General features: G+C 36.3%; 1 protein-coding gene across 14 annotated transcripts in view; it reads right to left on the bottom strand.

The window, feature by feature from the left end:
* Positions 1-21,062, bottom strand: part of PPFIA2 (PTPRF interacting protein alpha 2) — a 472,789-nt gene that overhangs the window by 101,588 nt on the left and 350,139 nt on the right. For 7 of the 14 annotated variants that reach the window (XM_070409641.1, XM_070409642.1, XM_070409646.1 and 4 more), the window contains 6 exons: positions 15,215-15,436; positions 8,549-8,695; positions 7,410-7,544; positions 1,613-1,699; positions 1,103-1,186; positions 699-830 (listed from right to left, as the gene is read on the bottom strand). In XM_070409641.1, coding sequence (XP_070265742.1) covers positions 699-830; positions 1,103-1,186; positions 1,613-1,699; positions 7,410-7,544; positions 8,549-8,695; positions 15,215-15,436 — 807 coding nt within the window. The remainder of the gene's footprint in view (positions 1-698; positions 831-1,102; positions 1,187-1,612; positions 1,700-7,409; positions 7,545-8,548; positions 8,696-15,214; positions 15,437-21,062) is intronic. The other 7 variants (XM_070409647.1, XM_070409648.1, XM_070409649.1 and 4 more) reach the window with 1 other exon arrangement.

Here is a 21,062-nt window from a genome sequence, read left to right as displayed (position 1 = left end):
CTAAATTTCCAAAATGATTTGTGCTCCTAGGTTTTATCCTCTACTTTTGTTTATGCCTTGGAATTGGAAACCAGCTCATATAACTCTTGCTGGTTTGGAAGCTGCCTGCTGTCAATGAGACATATGTAAATGTGAATGAAATTGCAGACTGTACAGAAGCACTTTTAAAAAAACAATGTAGCTAGATATATTGCATGCCTAAATTCTGTACTGAGATTGACATTAAGCTCACCCACAGTCTGGCTTTTAGACCAGTGATAGATTCAGTTACTTAAAACATTTGAATAATTCAAAACAAGCTTCCTTGCACACCCCCAACGTATTTATTTTTGTCTTATCACTCTTCTTCCTTGCATACCAAAAGACAAATGAAATATTTTTAACACAAAAGTGCAGCACATTTAACACAATTGTCTCAGATGATCATATTAATATGCAAAATTTACATACTATAAATAATTTTTATTCATTTAAAAAATCGATCTTTTAAAAAAGAAATAAAAAATTAAAATAAATAAAAATTGATTTTATACATTTTTACAGAAACTGTTCATTCTCTTCTAAGAACATTCTTTTTTTTTAATTAAGGAAAGTCAGTGAATCATCTGATCAATGTAATGACTCCAGCTGGTATAAAACAAACGTGAGCACAGAACTCTGTGAAATGTTCACGTGGTTCCACTCTACTGCCATGTTACCTTCTCCTCTAGAGCAGCCATTCTCTCCTTTAAGTGCAGTTGTAAGCGTTCATTGGACTCAGTCAGAAGTCTGTCCACGGTGTCGGATAACCTTTTGTTGTGCTCCTCATTCATTTTCTCTCTTTGCCTAGCCTTACATGCAAGAAAACAATAAATAAATTTGACATAAAATCATTAAATAAGTCTCTGGGTTTATTTTTACATTTTCTGTAGTTTTAAAAATGGATTTAATTTTATATTGATTTTGATCAAATTGTTAGAAACTTAATTTCTTTAAAGTGCACACGGCAAATCGATAACTTTTTAAATACAACCCGTGATCATGAAAAACGTTCATTTTTTTTTGTATGTAGAATATAAATCCATAAACTGATCATTGAGGTAGAGGTGCTTAATAGACATACTCTTTGAAGTTCTTGATTTTTCTCTTCAAGTTGACCTTCCAGATGTCTCATACGTTCTTCAATATTTCCATGTCTCTCTTCAGCCTGTTAAGAAATATGAAGAATGCACCTGACATGTAAGACTTGATGAACACATTTCCTCTAAATAAACTGAAATAAAATGTAAAGCAAGCTACTACCAACCGCAAATGTAGTTTTCAAAAATAAACTTTCGTTAAACAGGCAGCTGAACAGCATTGCTTGAAATGTGTCAGCTACAAAGGCCTGTTACATCCAAGCATCAGCAAAACATTGGAGTTATTTATGAGCAATGAAATCAGCCAAATGTAACATGCAGACTGTGCATGGTTTGAACACAAACCTGCCATTGTCCAATCTTAAGCTCCTGAAGCACTGAACTGCACAGATGGTCGATTATCAATAAATAAAAGTAACATAATTTTAATAAATGAAAAGAAAAACTTAGATGGATTCTATTTAGCAATAGAAAGTAAAGTCCAGTAGGACTACCTTCCTACGTATGGAGATCATTTCTTGTAGTTTAGCTTCCATAACATATTGATAATCATCAGATGAGGTAGAAGAGGTTGGATCAGACTAACAAGTCAAGGAAAAGGAGAGGGACAAAATAGAAAAATCAGAACTAAAGACACTGACACTGAACAGAACACAGCACAGAATGCTTAAAAGAAAAGCGTGACAGCAAATTTACTATTTTAATAGACAGAACTTTATGTGGAAAGATCTACACTGGTATCGGGTGAACATAATGCAGTTGATGGTTATAATTGAAAAACAATGGTATGTTCAAATAAAAAGCTACCAACCTAAGGAATGGAAGGTTAGTGATGGCTGGCGATGGCAGACTACTACAGAATGAATTAAAGCAACTCCGAAAGAGTCATGTAATAATTGGAATTATGAGAAACCAAACACTAGAATATATCTCGATAGATTGTTAAAAGTTTGGTATTTTGGTTTGCTTGTTTGTTTATCGTATTACTTAAAAATGGAAACAATGTGTCTCAATGTTGAGGAATATGCTAAGGCAATGACTCTGATGAAATAAATTTGGAGTAAAATTTGTTATAAGCTCAACTCTGTAGAAATCAGAGAAAAGCTAAGCCATAGGGTTAATTATTAGTAGTAGAGTCAATTCAAGCAGGATTGCGTTTCCTCAGCAACAGCAGCAAAATGACTTGTGTTCTCGAAATACACATTATGTCTGTGTGTCCTCAGGGATAGTCTTAATTTGAACTTTTAAATGAGTATTATGAAGTTCTCAAATTATCGAGGTGACAATAATACTGCGAGGACAAGAGAAATTATTTGTGAACTCTCCTGAATGGCACTAGTGACCACTCCAAAACTGTTTCTGCATTGATTTGTTGCTATGGAAACAAAATAGTGCCCTAATGTATATAGGCAGCATCTTGCCTTTGTGAGCTAAAGTTTCCCCAGTGCCAAGGTTAGTACATGTCTTAGAGGTGATTGCCAGGTTACCACAGACGCAGACTGTTGAACACATGTGACATTGCTGATAGCTGAATTGTATTAGTATGTTATACACAGGTTACATGTAAAGTTACATCAACATGTTCATGATAATTACAACTTCTTAAGTAATTATAACATTAAAAGTAACCTATGTCAGGACAACAAAATTCAACTCTAGACCAAATTCTATTACATTTTATATATTTATTCTAAAACAGTGAAACTTACTGTATGCAAATATAGGACTATATATATTTATATATATATGTGTGTGTTTTCATTCAGTATCTGAAAACAAATAGTCACCTATTAATGTATTGGTTCACATGCATATGTACTATTGTGTATAATAAATTCCAATTTAATCTATCAAATAACATTTAACATTTAACTGGAGTGCTTACACAAGTTATAGTTCAACATTTACAGTTTTTAATTTTCCTTCTGATACTCTTATTTCATAAATATGAGAAATAATGAAGAAATAACAATAACCAAATTTTCTCTTCAAATTCTAAGCAGAAGCAACACAGAAAGCTATCATAGTCTCCAAATGTCATAAATGATTTTACAATAGCATTAAAAACTTAGAATTAAATCAAGAATACAGTTAGTGGGTCAAAATGTTGTTGAAATTATATAATCTAAATTCATAAAGGTATTCATAATTTTTAAAAATATAATTTAACAGACAGTGGTATGAAAATTAATCAGGGGACTGATTCAAGATAGTCAAGACATGAACATTTCAATTTCCAAAACTGTATCTTCAAAAACACAAGTCTGGTAGGTCTTCCAAGGTACTTAAAACTTCTACCTGTTTCTATCTTAAATAATGAAAATACACCAAAACACTGTCAAAATTCACTTCAGAGAATGAATGAGAATTCTGTCATGTTTAAATATCTATGTCATTGCTGATCTTTTTACTTATACTAAAAATGAATAAAATACCTTGTGGAATTAAGATGAATTATGTCCTTGATGAAGGAATATGCATTGTAATTAAAGAAGTAAACATCACAAATAACAAGATTGGGAGCCAAAAATATTTATTAGTTAATTGTGTTTATACTCACAAAAGCCAAATTTTAAGTTTTTTCCATAGTTATACTTCTGATTTTCTAAAAATCTTAAATGAGGTTTACCTCCTACACACACACACACACACACACACACACAGAAAGAAAGATACCCCTACCAACCAAAGAAGAGATTCAGACAACATTTCTGAACAGACACTGGGATCAACTTCAACCACTGTTGATTTATGTTCACCTTAGCCTTGTAAAGACTGCAGCTTAAGCAATTGTAAACACCAGTGTCACACAAGAACAATCTGCTATTTTTTACATCCCTTGATGGGATATAGAATTTATCTCCTGTTCACTCTTTAATGTCGCACAGGACAGTTCCAAATGAGTTAAAGATTCAGGAAAAAAAATCACACAGGCAGAAGCAGTGTTGGGAAGAATGTGGATATATTTGGAAATGGAAAAGAAGCGAAAGTTACAGAGCGGGGAACCAAAGGGAAGGGAAAAAAAATAGGCAGCTAATAATAAAAGTAGAAAAATATATAGGCCAAATAAAATATCTGTGGGATTGTTAAGAATACCATTCAAAATATAGGAGAGAGGAGCCTAGATTTAAAATAGGCAAAAATATTTTATTTTTGTGAATAGTCAAAAATATTAAGAACTAGAAAAAGACTATGATGATCAATAATAGTGAGATAATAAAAACAAATTGAAATTCAAAAAATAAATAAATAAAGCAAATTCTAGAGATGTTCCCTAATGGTCTTGAGAACAGAAGGCAAGAAAAAGTATGATTGTTGTGGCCATAAATCTTGGGGGAACATATGAAAGAATGATCTTCAAATATTATAAAAATGTTACAGAGGGAGTGTTTTGATAAATATCTCCGCACTAGAGGAGCATGTATGATGGATTAAATGCAACAATCATCTGAAAATGGTATATCTGAAATGTTGTTCATATAGAGTTAGCCAGAAGAGAAATCAGTGAGGAGAAGCAGAGTAAATTCTAGCATTTTTAACACTTTTTAAGAAGAAGAAAACTCTACTGTAAAAAGAATAAATCAAAAGGGTCCAGAAGAAATGAAATTTTAGCAATATATTATGAGGTCGGAGTAAACTGAGGAAATAATTTGAGTACACAAGTGAATATATGTATCAAAGTAAGAGCCCAAGAGAATAAAATGAAAGGCAAAAAAGGCGAGACACATATTTCAAGTTAAAAACTATTTTAAATTAAGAATTCTCATGCATATTTAATGTAAAGTTTAATATGTAAAGTATTGCTTTTAAATTATGTTTTATTTTCAGTCTATCATAGGTAAATTTGGGGCAATTTTATGTTGAATTTTTAATTGTGTTTGATTGGAAGAGATTCCAAACTTTCTTGTATTTTATGCAGGATAATATTGATGATTATTTTACACTAAAATTTGACAAAAGTTATTTTTTATTATTTAGCCAACAAATTGCCACTAACATAATTCAATTCAATAAAATAACTCTTTATAAAAGTTTTTTGGGTTCCTCAGATAAGAAGACTAATTGTACATATCTCAATCCATAATATAGTAATTGAAAATATCTTCACAAGAAAAAATAGAATGCTATTAATATATTTGCACATTTTGATATAATTTAGAAAAGACATTTAAATTAAATGTTAAACTTATCTTTATATTAGAAATCACACATTTCTGGAATTGCCACAGGAATTTATGGCATAGTACGTGACTATGGAAGGATCCAGATTGTTACATAACACTAATCACCTAATGTTTAGGTCAGTTAGTTACTCCAATACTCTATAGATAACCAACTATTCCAATATTTTCTAACCCTACAATTCATTGCCAAACGTTTGCCTTTTTTCTACCCGATTGACTTCCCTATTTTAATTAATAGGTGTCAGCTTACTGTTCCTCTTTAATTATTTACTTTTGCAGGAAATCAAATATGTGTGCCTACTCTTATATTGCCACATCAATTGCTTTGAATAATCCCTAATGACAGAATTTGTAACTTGTAGTTTACCCACTTACTTGCAGTGGAGGAGACAACTTAGCACACAGTAATGATTGTGTGAACCACTAAAATATGTGTATATTTTCAATTGATATTAAAAGTCAAACATGCCGAAACCAGTTTGGCTCAATGGATAGAGCGTCGGCCTGCAGACTCAAGGGTCCCGGGTTTGATTCCGGTCAAGGGCATGTACCTGGGTTGTTGGCATATCCCCAGTGGGAGATGTGCAGGAGGCAGCTGATCAATGTTTCTCTCTCATCGATGTTTCTAACTCTCTATCTCTCTCCCTTCCTCTCTGTAAAAAATCAATGAAATATATTTTTAAAAAAAAGTCAAACATGATTTTAGTAAAAAATATGGACTTTTATTTTAGTGATATGTATATATATTTTGAAGCAATGTCATCTCCGTTTGATAGTGAAAGGTAAGGATAGTTTTTTTAAACATTATAATGGTTGCAGAATTCTAAAATATGCAGATAATTACAGAATCTAATGGCTATAACTTGGTAGATAATATTGAACATTCTTCAGAATACTACAGATTTTATTTTATTTAACTTTTTAATATTTATCTTTTATTTATATTTTTTAAATTAAATTTATTGGGGTGACATTGGTTGACATGATCATATAGGTCCCAGGTATGAGTTTCTATTTTACAAGATCTAGATATTGCACCCTGTGCCCACCACCCAAAGTCAAATCTCTTGTCACCATAACTCCCTTCTTCCCCCATCACCCTCCCTCTGACAAATCACAACTACAATGAGATACTACCTCACACCTGTTAGAGTGGCCATTATCAATAAGACAAGCAAGAGAAGTTGTGGAAAGAAGAGAACCCTCATTCACTGCTGGTGGGAATGTAGAGTGGTACAATTACTATGGAAAGTAGTATGGCAATTCCTTAAAAAATTAAGAATAGAGCTACCACACAACCCAGCAATCCCTTTCCTGGAGATATATCTGAAAAACTCAAAAATATCTATTTGCAAAGATATATGCACCCCTATGTTCATTGAAGCATTATTCACTGGATAAAGAAGATGTGTTACATATACACAATGGAATACTATTCAGCCATAAGAAAGGATAAAATACTGCCATTTGCAATAACATGAATAGAACTTGAGAATATTATGCTAAGTGAAATAAGTCAGTCAGAAAAAGTAAAGAACCATATGATTTCACTCAAATGTGGGATATAATACTATGGATTTTAATTGGTTCGGAAGAAATTGTATCCACTAAAACCACTTTCTGACTACTTCATGGCTGGAGACCTTAGACTGCTATAAATCTAACTTCCAAATTCTAAAAATTCTTTTCTACTATAGTCAGAAATGAATCAACTGCTATGATATTTCCTATATTTATTGTACCAATTTATGTTTAGCATATTAAATTATGTCTCATGTATATACATATTAAATATCATTATGTGTTTATATTGCGATTATTCTGATGTGCAAATATTGCCATGGAAAATTAATATAAGGACATAAAATTTTATTTTTGTTAATGTTTAAGTAGGCAAGGGAATCGTCACAGTCATATGTTAATCATTCATGTCAGCATAAATAAGATATACATAGTTTGAAAAGTTCACCTAAATATGAAACCAATGTAATAAATATTAGATGAACTTAATTTCCATAAAGACTAAAGAAAATCTTTACAGGTTCATTTTGATTACCAGTCATTTCTGTGAGCACATCTAAGCTGACCAAGTGTTATATTGCAGTACCTTTGTCAGGGCTGCAATTCTCTGAGCCAGCTCAGCCTCTACTTCAGGTAAGGTCTCAGCTTTTCTCATTGTCTGCTGCAACTTCTGCTCTGCAAGCTCAAGTCGTTCCTGTAACTGTCTGTTCTTCTCTTCCATCTGAAACAGGGGTGGGAAAGAGACACTTAAAGGATCACAGTTAGTATAGCAGACCCCATTCACTAGGGGGCTTGGACTTCAGCCATTATCATAGATTTAAAATTAGCTGCCACACTTACCGTGTAAAAAGATCATTGCCCTCCTGTTTTTTATATATTACTTATCCACATTCCTTAATAAAATTTAGCATATTAAAAAATTTTAGAAAAGCTCTTACCAATGGCAGCAAAAAGAAAAGAAGTTAACAGTGAATATATACTTGGACAAATGGAATACAAGTCAGTACTTACACTTCTGATGTACCATATTAGCATAATATTGAAAGTCAGAGTATTATCTGGAGAGGGAGAGGTAATGTACTATAATGGTTAGGCTCAAAAGATGGGATTGGCAAACATTTTTCTGTGAAGGGCCAGGTAGTAAATATTTCAGACTTTGTGTCCCATATAGTTTCTGTTCTAACATTTTGATTCTACTGTTGTAGCACAAAGGCAGTCATAGACAATGATTAAATAATGGATATGACTATGTTTCAATAAAACTTTATTTACGAAGCAGAGCCATAGTTTTGTCTCAGAGGCTATAGTTTGCCCACTCCTGCTCTGGAGTGGAGTAGACTTTAGTTTCCATTACAGACTCTGGCAACTACCAGATGTGTGACCTTGAGAAAATATTCATGTCGCTGAACCTTACTGTGAGCGGTATAATAACTGTGCTTACTTCACAGGTGGTGGTTAGATTTAAGTGAGGTAATACATGTAAACTACTTAGCACAGTTTCTGGTTCATGTTTAGATCCAAAGTAAATTTTAGTCATTATTTTTATTGTTATTAAGAACAATTTCTAAATTACCTACTGAAAACCACATGTTTAGTTCACACCATTCTAAATTTTAGAGAATGATTGATTGTGAAGAAATAACGTATTTAATTTACTCAACATTTTGTGAGAATGGTGAGAACACACACATGGACCAGAACAAAAACAACACAGAGATACCGAACCTGCCGGAGGATGGCCTCTTTATTTGCTAACTCATTTTCTAGTTTATCATTCATATCATGTATGGAGGTAGATTCTCTCTGAGCACTGAGGTAACGCTTCTCAAGGGTTGTGATCCTTTCTTCCATATCTTCCTTCTGTGCCATGGCCTACAATTAAAATAATAAAAAAATTCAAATCAGATTCTCAGACAGTGTAACTTACTGTCTTGTTATTTAAATAAAAGACTAAGCCATGAAAACCATTGCTTTATTAAAGTAAATATTAATTTATTTCATTTCACGAGAGGAATGTAAGATTTCATGTGAGTTTTCCCAAATTACCGGTCTGAATTCTTCTTATATCTTGGGTTAACCGAAAGCTGTCTTTCTCTGAGAATGCAATGGCGTACATACATATCTACCATGAGACTCATGTTGTCCTTAGTCACCCTGCCTACACACAAATCAGCTCTTCTTGTATTACTTGGCTATGGAATGACACCAATCTCCCTAGGATTTTAGGATCATTCTTGAAAATTTCTCCACCCTAACTCTCACTTTAATTAATTAGTTGGTTCATTAATTAATTGAATGTGTCTTTGTTGAAAGTATTACAGATGTCTCCTGTTTTGCTCCCCGTTGACCCCCTCTACCCCACTCCTGCCCAGCCCACTCCCCAAACCTTCACTGCACTATTGTCTGACCATGGGTTACGCATATATGCGTATAAATTTTTTGGTTAATCTCGTTCCGCCATCCTCCCCCCACCCTTTCCCTCTGAGATTTGTCAGTGTGTTACATGCTCCAATGTCTCTGGATCTATTCTGTTCATCAGTTTTTTTGTCCCTTAGATTCCACATATAAGTGAGATCATATGATATTTATCTTTCTCTGATTGGCTTATTTTACTGAGCAAAATATTCTCACTTTAATAGCCTAACCTGTCATCTTGCTATTGGTCTTTTTTTCCTGCTTACTGATTCTCCACCCTACTGACCAAGAGACATTTCTAAATGCCAATGTGAGCATATTGTACCCCATCTTTTATGTAAAATCTGAGCTACAAAGTCTAGAAAAGAAGTAGCTTTATGACCTGACACATCTCTAGCTCTATGTACTGGAATGAATCATGTTCCCCTCATTAGCCCCCCGAAATTCATGTCCACCAAGGACCTGTGAATTTGACGTTATTTTTAAAAAAGGTTTTGCAGAAATAATCAAGTTAAGATGAAGCCATACAGCATTAGTGTGGGCCTTAAATCCAATGACTTGTGTTGTAATAAGAAGAGGGAGATCTGGGGACACAGAGACATACAGAGAAAAGGGCAGTCTTCAGAAGGAGGCAGAGATTGTAGTTTCACTATTACCAGCTAAGAACACCAAGGAATCTCAGCAACCATCAGGCTAGAAGTGGCAAATAAAGATTCTTCTCTAGATAGAGCCTTCAGAGGTAATATGACCCTACTGATATTGAACTTATAGTCTCCAAAACTGTGAGAGAATGAATTACTGTTGCTTTAAGCCACCCAGTTTATGGTAATTGTTACCACAGCCTCAGAAAACTAATAAACTCTGTGGTTTCATTTCCACCTGAAATTCATTTTTGTTGACTTCTTTGCCTACCTCAGCTCTGCTGACCTTCAAGGCCCAATTAAAGACTGCTTGTTTAATTATGTGAATATTAAGTTCAAATGTATAAAATCCAAGTAGTCCATCAATTTGGCAAAAAAAATCCAGATTATATTTTTTGACATTAGGTACACAACCCTAGATTTTAGCCATCCCAAACAACAGTTACTATTTACAAAACTTTTATTTTAAATTTTGACTATTTTTATATAATTTTAGTCCAATGATGGCAGGGTATCTCTTCAGAGCACATACAATATTGAATCCTGTTAATTCCATTTTCATCCAGAACTCTGGAATATCTTGCTAATGTTTTAGCTCAAAGAGAAAATTCTGAAACTAGAGTGAACCTATAAAATTTGCACTAAATTTAATGGCAATAAATTCAGTAAAAGGCATAGATATGTTTCTTCAGAACACGGATCCTAGAGTAGTACATACTTGCTGCAAATCCTAGTTTTTGATGCATTTTACCTTTGTTACCAGGTAAATATTGCAACATTGCTTAACCTCCCTTTTTTGGGGGGTGGGGGTGGGATATTGGCACTTACCATATAACGTTGATGTAGTATGTTTGCTGTGATGTTGAAATACTTTGCATGGTGTCTCATGAAGAAAACACACTTAATAAATAATACCTAACTTTTATTATTAATTGGTATTATGCCTACGATTAATTTATATGGCTGTGCCACACATTAAATGCAGGAATCATTGTATGTGACTTTGGTTTTACATTTTGGGTCAATGATTCATGTGGGAGATTCAATTTTTAGCTGTAGGCTGTGTTGACAAAAATAAGTTTTGAATTTACAAGTTCAAGAAATATCTTTCCCCTGTGTGTCACTTGGAATTTCTATAAAAGAAAGCTTTTCTTCATCCCTGAAAACGCTATCTAAAAAAGGAGAAAAACAGATGAAAGATTCAATTATCCCTTGACCTGAAGTTTATTTATAAACTGAATTTTATTATATCCAATAAATATAACTCCATAAATCTAGTAAAGTGAAGAATACAATTCCATATTTCAGATAATAGAAAATACAAAATTTATTTAATCACTTAGCAACCTTTTGAAGAGCTTTTATAAGAAGTTGGAAAGGTAAGCTGATTTTATTTGTAAAATAAAATATAATTTAAAGACTTCACAAAAAATTCTAACTTTTTGCATATCAACATATTTAATGTGATATTATATTCAATGCCTGACTAGTAGCCCTCTGATTAAAAAGTGGAGAGCTAAACTTCTGTTAGGTTTACTTTTTTTTTTTTTTCCTGTTTTTTACTTTCGAAAATTAAGGCTTTAACAGATAACTTCCCTACTCTTTCGCATATTAGTAGATTTCTTGATTTGTTCTGACCATTGTATTTTCAAACATTGCAGGAAAAATAGGTTTTAGCTGAACTTTCAGACTGTGCTTTTGGATCAAACACCTGAAGATATCCAATAATAGCTGCTCTTAAAAACACTTTCCCAACACTAAGGACAATGCAGTCTGTGCTTTCCGAATGTGTGCTATGCCTTGATCCAGTCCCCCTACTCTAGTAGGTCACAATCAATTTGTTAAGCAACTAAAACTAAACTTCAAATCAAAATAAATTTAGATAGACTTATTTCTTGACAAAGAAGAATTACAAAACTATATTTGAAAGCATTAATGAAGCATACTAAAATAATTCATTTCAGATATATTTGATTGTTCTCACATGCAAAGCAAAATACACTTCAGTTTTAATTATATGGTTAGTTTTTCTTATTATAGAATTTTTTCTTAATTCAATAACCATTTATTGTTTATTCAATATGTAAATCATACTGTGCTAGCAGAGGTAGCAAGATAAATCACCTTAATATTTTTCTACTAAAATATTTGCAATCTAGTAGATTTTGTGTGAACATAGTCCAAGAATGCATTATTATTTAGGAAAATAAAAGCTAAGTCTGGGGCTATGAGTGTGAGTAAATGATACCTTTTTAAGTATGTGCTTTGTGTATCTTCATGCTTATTGGGATTGATCATTTAGGGGGCCGTTATATTGTAGCTGCATTTTTAGGACAGTTTCTGCATCTCACTGATTTTGAAAGCTCATCAAAGTGTCAGAACCACAGGTTTTGAAGTCAGGCTTGTCCTATGTCTTCCTGGTACTGGGGCCTGAGGGAGTGGGGAGGTCAGTGCATAGACCTTGGACAAGTCACTTCATCTCACTAAAACCTTAGATTATTCACCTGAGAAAAGTGGGCTAATGACAAGTACCTTCTCTATTGTATAGATATAATGCACCTAAAATAGTTTTCCTGGTTGGTCCTCAAGAAATTCAGAGCAGCAAACCAGGAGCCTGTGGCCTGTGACATGAATCTTTCTGATAATATTTTACTTGACCTTCACAGTATCTTTCACACAATAACACACATACACACACACACACACACACACACACACACACACGTGATGCATGCAGGAAGTTGGGCAGAGTGTAGGCTCCTTGTCCAGGTTTCATTAACTCTATCACTTTCTACTATCCTGCACCTGGCACTTCATACATTTACACTGCCTGTCTGGCTCTGAAAGCATTAGTGTTTGCAACTTCCCTTCCAAGGTGAATAATGACAGACATTCCTTTCTTATGAAACTCTTCTAAAGTACAACTACATAGAAATGATAGAGCTGATAAGAATAGTTATATTTTAAAATAATTCATCTAAAGGCAGAACAGCTTATACAAGAGAAGGGTTTCCCAATAAAAGAACACCTGGCACCAGGTGATTGAAATTTTTTTGTCACCTACATTCAAAGACTATTAGAATCAAGGAACTATTTTTACATCAGCAGTAAGAAAGGGGGAGATGGTGATGCTGGGCTCCACCTGTGACACTGGGTTAAATAAGTGTGAATAAAATAGATGAGCATTAAATGAAAGGGAAACAGCTAAATATCCAGGACTAAGAAAATCAACAAATACAGAATGAGCAAAAGCTCAAGAAATTGCCTTGGTCGTTTATTGGCCAGAAATCTCAGTATTCCTTATCAGTGATATAGAGGAGAGGTTAAATTTATTTACTTTATAAATTCTCCGAGTTTGGGTTGTGAGAAGGAGTTAAGATAAGAGACATATCTATAGACTGTTAATTCATATAAGGGTATAGAGAACACAGTATCTTTATTGGTGCAGGGGTAGAGCAATCTACCACTTTCTGGATCATGCATCTTCTGAGAGAATAGACATTGTTTTAGGACTTATTCTAATCTCATCCATGCCTTTTGATGTTGACATAAAAAATCTATAAATATTCATTGTCCCAATAAAGATGTTTGAGTGTCTATTCTATGCTCAGTAGTTATGCAAGTGACTCAAATGGAGCAGTAAACAAAACAAGACAAAACAAAAAATTACATCCCTTATAAATTTTTATGTCTAGTTGAAAGGAATATGATAAACAAGTAAATCAGTAAAATATGAATTGTTTCAGGTGCAGTAATGCTGTGTGACTAAAAATGAGAGAAGAGGGAGAGAGTGTATGTGTAAATAGCATGGATAGGGAACACTTCACTGAGAAAACATTCGAGCAAAAAGCAGAGGGAAAAGAAGACGTAAAAGAATAGGCCTGGCTTGTTTAAGAGGCCCCCTTAACTGAACAGATAGCGATAAAATGAAAGATTAAAAGATGAGTTCTAAAAAATCAGACAGTACCTATAGCTTGTAGGTACTGCAAGGACTTTGCAATATAAATAGGAGAGGTACCAAGGACAGCTCCAAGGATTTTAGCCTGAGCAACAATAATAGGGTTGCCATCGGTTCAGGTGTGTAGGACTTCGAGTAAGCCTGGCTTCCTAAGGGAATACCAGGAAAACAATATTGAAAAAGCTAATTTTGAGAGACCCATTGGACATTTAGACACAGGAATCAGAAAATCAGGAGAGAAGGGTAAGCTGGAGATATAAATTGGGAGTCATAAGTCACTAGGTGGTTTTCGGAGCCATGAGAATGCATGAACTTACTCGGGGAGTAAAAGTAGATTGAGAAAGGATGACACTCCATGACTGGGCAGGAAGCTGAGCCAGTAAAGGCGGCTGAAATGGGAGTAGTAAATAGGCCGGGGGAAAATCAGGCGAGTGCAGTGTGTTATTAGCCAAGTGAAAAAGTGCCCCAGGGAGTGAGAACTGGATCAAGTGCTTCAGAGAACTGAGAAGTGGTCCCTAGATTCAGCAACAGGGAGGTCAAGAACAATGTGGGTAAGAACAGTTTGGGTAGGACAGTGAAGGCAAAAGTATGAGTAAAATAAACTGAAGATAAAATGGGAAGAAAAGAACTGGCTACACAGAGGAGGTTAAACTTCAATAAAAATAGTTAAGTATATACAAAAGATATAAAATGTCTAAAATAGATTATTTAAATGAATATGTAAGAGTGAAAACAGTAAGTCACAAAATAAAATTTCCATAAATATCATCTTTTTAATTGAATAAAGTGAGAAAGTGAAAAACTTCTAAACTTTTCACCTTAGCTAGTAAGATGATTTGGCAATGTTACAAATAAACCATATCATCGTGTCTTTTGTAGTAACTTTCCAGTACTCTCTTTAAAGAGTAGATAACATGATGTTAAGTCTAGCAAGAACTGAATGTATAGAAAAAGGAAAGTTAGTACATACAAGCATACACATTCACATTCATAGACACAAATCCAAAAATGAGAGGGGACATTTTAAAATGTCTTTGAGTAGTTCCATAGCTAAGAGCATAACAATTCACTATACATATTCATTTCAAGGGTTGTTTAAAATGAGCAGCTCCACAATTTTTAAAAAGTCTTTAAAAACTGTAAATTTTTTTATTATATTTGAGACTTGATATCAAAATTCCTTTCTACACATATTTAAAGGGATGATGAAGTAAACAATATTTGCCTTATTGAACAAGTTTCATAACTAACACAGTACATCCCAGATTATGGTCTTTTGAGATGAAAAGAGTATTACCACAGGGGATATTATGGGAAAAAAGCATCTCAGAGATAGCATTCAGGAAGTAAAGACTGAAAGCGTTATTAATCACTCACCTCCCTGATGTCCCTTTGATATTTAGTATTCATTTCTTCCGTTTTAATGAGATCCTTTCTTGCTGTCTCTGCTTCTTGTTCCACCTCTCCCACTCGCGAAGAAAGTGCTGCTAAACGTTCTTTCATTTGGGCCATTTCATAGTTTTGCTTTTCAAGCAATTCTTGTAGTTCGACTATTTGACTAGTTTCATCAGTTGAATCTATAGAACCATTGGACAAACGCTGCAGGAAAAGAAAAGACACAGTGCTTAGGATTTTCTCATCTTCAATTTACAATTCACAAACTTAAAGAAATGAAAGGGATACGGCTTTCACACTGAGAAATAAGAACTCTAAAAGAGTTAACTTAAGAGGAAAACTAAGTTTCTGACAAGAACTCTTAATTGACACATATAGATGTAAAAGCTTAAGTGACTGGATGACCGGATGACTAGACTACCAGCTGGTAGCTATGATGCACACTGACCACCAGGGGGCAACGCTCAATGCAGGAGCTGCCCCCTGGTGGTCAGTGCACTCCCACAGCAGGAGTGCTGCTCAGCTGACATATGGGCGCCAGATGCCAGGCTCACGGGAGGCAAGCGCAGCTGCAACAGCCTCTCCTGTGGACACGCCCCCTGCGTGCCTAAGCAGGTGCTGGCAGGTGTAGTGGGGTCAAGATAAGCAGGAGCGGCACGGTGCCCAGCCTGGGCTCAGGCTCCTCCTTGGCTGCCTGCCACTTCGCACACTACTACATCTCCCAAGCGGTCCCAGATTGCAAAAGGGTGCAGGCCAGGCCGAGGGACCCCACTGGTGCACGAATCCGTGCACCGGGCCCCTAGTTAGAATATAAAGGTAAATCAGTGATTTTTCAAACAGGTTAACAGAGGCATTGGAACTGAAAGGTATTATATATTTACTAGAGGCCCTGGCCTGTGGGGATCAGCCGAAACTGGCAGTCCTACATCCCCCAGAGCTGTGGTCAGCAAACTGCGGCTCGTGAGCCACATGCTGCTCTTTGGCCCCTTGAGTATGGCTCTTCCTAAGCCTTAGGAGAACCCTAATTAAGTTAATAACAGTGTACCTACCTATATAGTTTAAGTTTAAAAAATTTGGCTCTCAAAAGAAATTTCAATTGTTGTACTGTTGATATTTGGCTCTATTGACTAATGAGTTTGCCGACCACTGCCCCAGAGGGATGTAGTAGCTCAATAGTGCTGCTGCAGAGGTGGGAGAGGCTTGCACTACTGCAGCTGCACTCGCCAGCTGTGAGCCCAGCGTCTGGCACCTATCAGTCAGCTGAGTGGCGCTCCCGCTGTGGGAGTGCACTGACCACCAGAGGGCAGCTCCTGCATTGAGCATCTTCCCCCTGGTGGTCAGTGTGTGTCATAGCAACTGGTCAATCGGTCGACCGGTCGATTGGTTGACCGGTCACTTAGGGTTTTATATATATAGATTATACATGGCTTCACACAAAACACTGGCATATGCTAAACATTTAATAAGTGGCAGCTATTATGGTATAAATCTATATAATAAAAGCCTAAGCAACCATTAGAGCAAACAACCAGAACAACTGGTCACTATGATGCGCACTGGCCACCAGGAGGCAGACACTCAATGCAGGAACTGCCCCCTGGTGGTCAGTGCGCTTCCACAGGAGGAGCGCTGCTCAGCCAGAAGCCAGGCTCATGGCTGGCGAGCACAGCAGCGGTGGTGGGAGTCTCTCCTGCCTCCATGGAAGTGGAAGCGCTAAGGTGCAGTAAGCCGAGTGGTAAGGAGCAGCGAGCAGGCAGGCAGTAAGGAGCAAGGGGTCCTGGACTCTGAGGGGGATGTCTGCCTGCCTGATCTCCACGGAGCAGGCCTAAGCTGGCAGGCAGACATCCCCTAAGGGGTTCCCCTCCCCAGTGCATGAATTTCATGCACCAGGCCTCTAGTTATATATAAGATCCTATATAATAAAAGGCTAATATGCAAATCGACCTAACGGTGGAACGACCGGAAGACCTGAGCAAGAAGACCTGAGCCAGGCTCATGGCTGGTGAGCACAGCAGCAGCACTAAGGATGTCTGACTGCTGGCTTAGACCTTCTCCCCAGACAGGCCTAAGCTATCAGTTGGACATCCCCCAAGGGCTCCCAGACTGTGAGAGGGCAGAGGCTGGGCTGAGGGACCCCCCCAAGTGCACAAATTTCATTCACTGGGCCTCTAGTATATTAGAAGTAATATTACATTTATGTAACAGTATATTATCTATCTATATAAAAGCCTAATATGCTAAGTGTCTGACCGATTGGTCGACCACTCAGTCGACCACTAGACCAGTCACTATGATGTGCACTGACCACCAGGGGGCAGGTGCTCCAACCAGTAGGTTAGCTTGCTGCTAGGGTCCAGCTGATTGGGATTGGGCAAGATGGGCTGGACACGACTGGAGCCCTCCTGTGGTCTCTCCCCAGCCTCTAAAATATTTCTTGTAATTAATTTCCTTTCAATGTGCATGAATTCATGCACTGGGCCTCTAGATATTAAATAATAAGTAAGGGGATAGAAAACATGTAATATTTTTACTCAAGATCCTGTGTGCATCTGCAAGTTTTATTTTCAATGATACTCAGATGAAGAACTGATGCAACATTTTCTTTTAAAGAAGGTTGTCCCCACTGTGAATGTGACTTAGCTAGAACAAAAGTATAGAAAACTCTTGATCTCTATATTGCTATCAAAATAAAAGTCATGAGTGCACACAACCTATGGAAAGAATACTGAAAAGAATTAAATAAAGGGAAATTGACTTTTCCCTTTCTGAAGGGGCTGCTAGTGTGACCCATGTCTTCAAAAGCATGCCTACAGCCTACCCACATTGAAGAAGTTCTGTGGCAAAAACAGTGCAACAATTAGACAGAAATGGTGCTAAGAGAAAAAGAGCCCAACCAAGTTGAACTAACAAAATAAGAAACAACAAAAAAGTACAATCAATTCCACTATAATGCTTGTTTGGAAAATATAAATTTGTTCCAACACAATAGATATATTAAGAAATAATTTGAACATATGTAAATTATGTGTCCTCTTATACATTGTTTCATCTATGAGAATCACTGGATAAATACAGAAAACTGCATCTACCTGAACCAATCAATGTAGAAATACACAGAATACACACATGCACCTTCCCCAAACATCTAGCACTGACCTCAGTTCACTGTGTGGTTAGAGACCAACACTCTGCATCTGTGTTATAAATTTCTGTCTGATTTCGGATACCCCTCCTTCCACCATCACACAATAACTCACAGCTATAACCTTTTCGTCACCCATTCCATCAGCAAACTTCAGGTCTTTTTCAAGGTAAAGAGGTCTATTTATCATAGTATTTATGCTATTCTTGACCATGTAACATATGTAAAACTGCTATCATTTTTATTAGTTTTATATCTCTTTTTTATGTCACTGGTAAAGTTTTTAATGTGTGCTGCAAATCACTTTTACTCCATAGCCCTGTGATTTTTATTGTGCAATTTGTACAGTTCATGAAATCATTTAGGAATGAGCAAAGGGTGTACTGAATGTCTATACATTATTTCTTTGAACCACGTGTGAACCTACATGACCTCAAAATAAAAAGTTTAATTAAAAAAAATGTTATGTCCCTGGCTGGGTAGCTCAGTTGGTTAGAGTGTCATACTGATATGCCAAGATTGTGGGTTCTATCCTTGGTCAGGGCACAAACATGAAACAATCAACAAATGCATAAATAAGTAGAACAACAAATCTGTAATTCGATTCTCTCTTTCTCTCTCTCACTCTCTCTCTCAATTAAAAAAAAAAAGAGCAACTGACTACAGGAGAAAAGGGGGAGAGCAGAAAACAATGTAAAAACAGTGAGAAAGCCCTATCCAGTTTTGTTCAGTGGCTAGAGCATCAGCCTGCAGACTGAAGGGTCCTGGGTTTGATTTGGTCACAGGCACATACCCAGGTTGTGGACTCAATCCTCATTAGGGGGCATGCAGGAGGCAGCCAATCAACGATTCTCTCTCATCATGGATGTTTCTATCTCCCCCTGTCCCTCTCCCTTCCTCTCTGAAATGAATAAATATGTATTTTTAAAAAACAGTGAGAAAAACAGGCAAAAAAAGACGGAGTCAGATTTAAGATACTATTTTAAGATGTCAGTCAGATCTACAGCCCTAATACTTTGACGGTATTACTGAACTTTACTATTGCAGATACTGAACCTCTAATTATCTAATGAAATGATAAGAGACATTACAACTACATAAGAACGTTGGTTGGATACTGCAGTAGGTTGACAGATCCTTCTTCAACATCTTTATTCTCCTCTCTGGTGAGATTGTTACTAGCTGAGGGATCACAGCTGAGAATGTCCCCAGGAATTGCTCTCAGGGGAAGGGAACTGCCTTTCCTAAATTATGCCCCTCTCCCTAGGCGTGCAATACTACATACATGTAGCACTGTATTATTAGGAAACCAATGAAAAACAAACTTTTAGACAGCTTTTATGGACACAACTCTCGAAAACACTGATAGTGACCTTTATGCAGCTCACAACTAACTACACATTGAACTGGAAAAGCCAGTTTCTAATCACTCAGCAGCAATTGAGAACTGGTTTAGGGAAGAAGGTGAGAGCCAATTTCCAGTCAGTTATGTCCAAATTTGTGATAACTAAGGGATAATATTAAGGGTTCTTGTCATAATAACAGATAGCTCCTAACTCTGGACACTACTTACAAGCAACTAGGCAAATGTTGCCTACCTCCTCACATTGAGAACTTTCTGCCATCAACTAAATACAGTGATTTTTAGAAACTATAAAACTTTTTAAAAACAAATTTTTACTTTGAAAAATGTTTTACATAATTAAAAAATTATATTTAGGATTTTATTGCCCTAATTTTTATTTTTTGGAGAAACTGAGAATCATACAGCTGATCTAAATTAAAATGCAGAACTTTGAATTCCAAGTTTAGGTCATCTACTCTTTACCATATTGCCTGTATTCAGAACATATAAATCAGCATCATGAAGTCATACAAGCATGTGGTATGGACAAGTACCAAGAATGTAGTGTGTATGTGTGTTTATATGAATATATATATATATATATATATATATATATATATATTCTATAATAGTAAAAGCATGATATGCTAATTAGACCAGATGTCCTTCTGACCTTCCAGACAAAGCCGGGGCTGCCAAGTGTAGGGAGTGGCTCTAGGGTCAAGCCTCGGGCTGACCTGTGACAGGGCCACAAACAAGTCCCAGCCTGGAGGGCAGAGCTCTCCTAGCATAATTAAGCCTGACCTTGTAGCCCTCCCTAATTCCTTCCAAATGGGCTGTGGGAGGTGCAGCAAGTGTTGCCAAAACAAGAACATTTGTATTCATGTTAATCTACCCTTGTTTTAATCAGACTTTTATAAAATAAAGTGTCGGCTTGCAGGCTGGGTCTTTTGTCTCTTCATCCAGGCACAGGAGATCCACTGAGCCCTAGCTGTATTCTCTTGTCTGTCTTTTCTTCACTCCTTTACCTCCCCTCCTCAGGTTCACAGCAAGGGAAGCCTGGGTCCTGGGTGCCTGCCGGTGGCCAGAGGGAAGGCCGGGTCCCAGATGCCAGAGGGAAGCCAGTGCCAGCAGCCAGGGGAAGGAAGGCCTACTCTTGCATGAATTTCATGCATTGGGCCTCTAGTATATAATAAAAGGCCAATATGCAAATTGACTGAACAGTGGAATGACTGGTCTCTATGAAATGCACTGCCCACCAGGGGGCAGATGCTCAATGCAGGAGCTTCCCTCTGGTGGTCAGTGCACTCCCACAGGAGGAGTGCTGCTCAGCCAGAATCTGG

The sequence above is a fragment of the Myotis yumanensis genome, unplaced genomic scaffold (genome assembly GCF_028538775.1).
Source record: "Myotis yumanensis isolate MYYU_CA2020_CCGP unplaced genomic scaffold, mMyoYum1.0.hap1 SCAF_3, whole genome shotgun sequence".
NCBI classification, from domain to species: Eukaryota; Metazoa; Chordata; class Mammalia; order Chiroptera; family Vespertilionidae; genus Myotis; species Myotis yumanensis.
The sequence above is the reverse complement of the archived record's forward strand: the minus strand, read 5'-3'. Positions and strand labels throughout refer to the sequence as shown.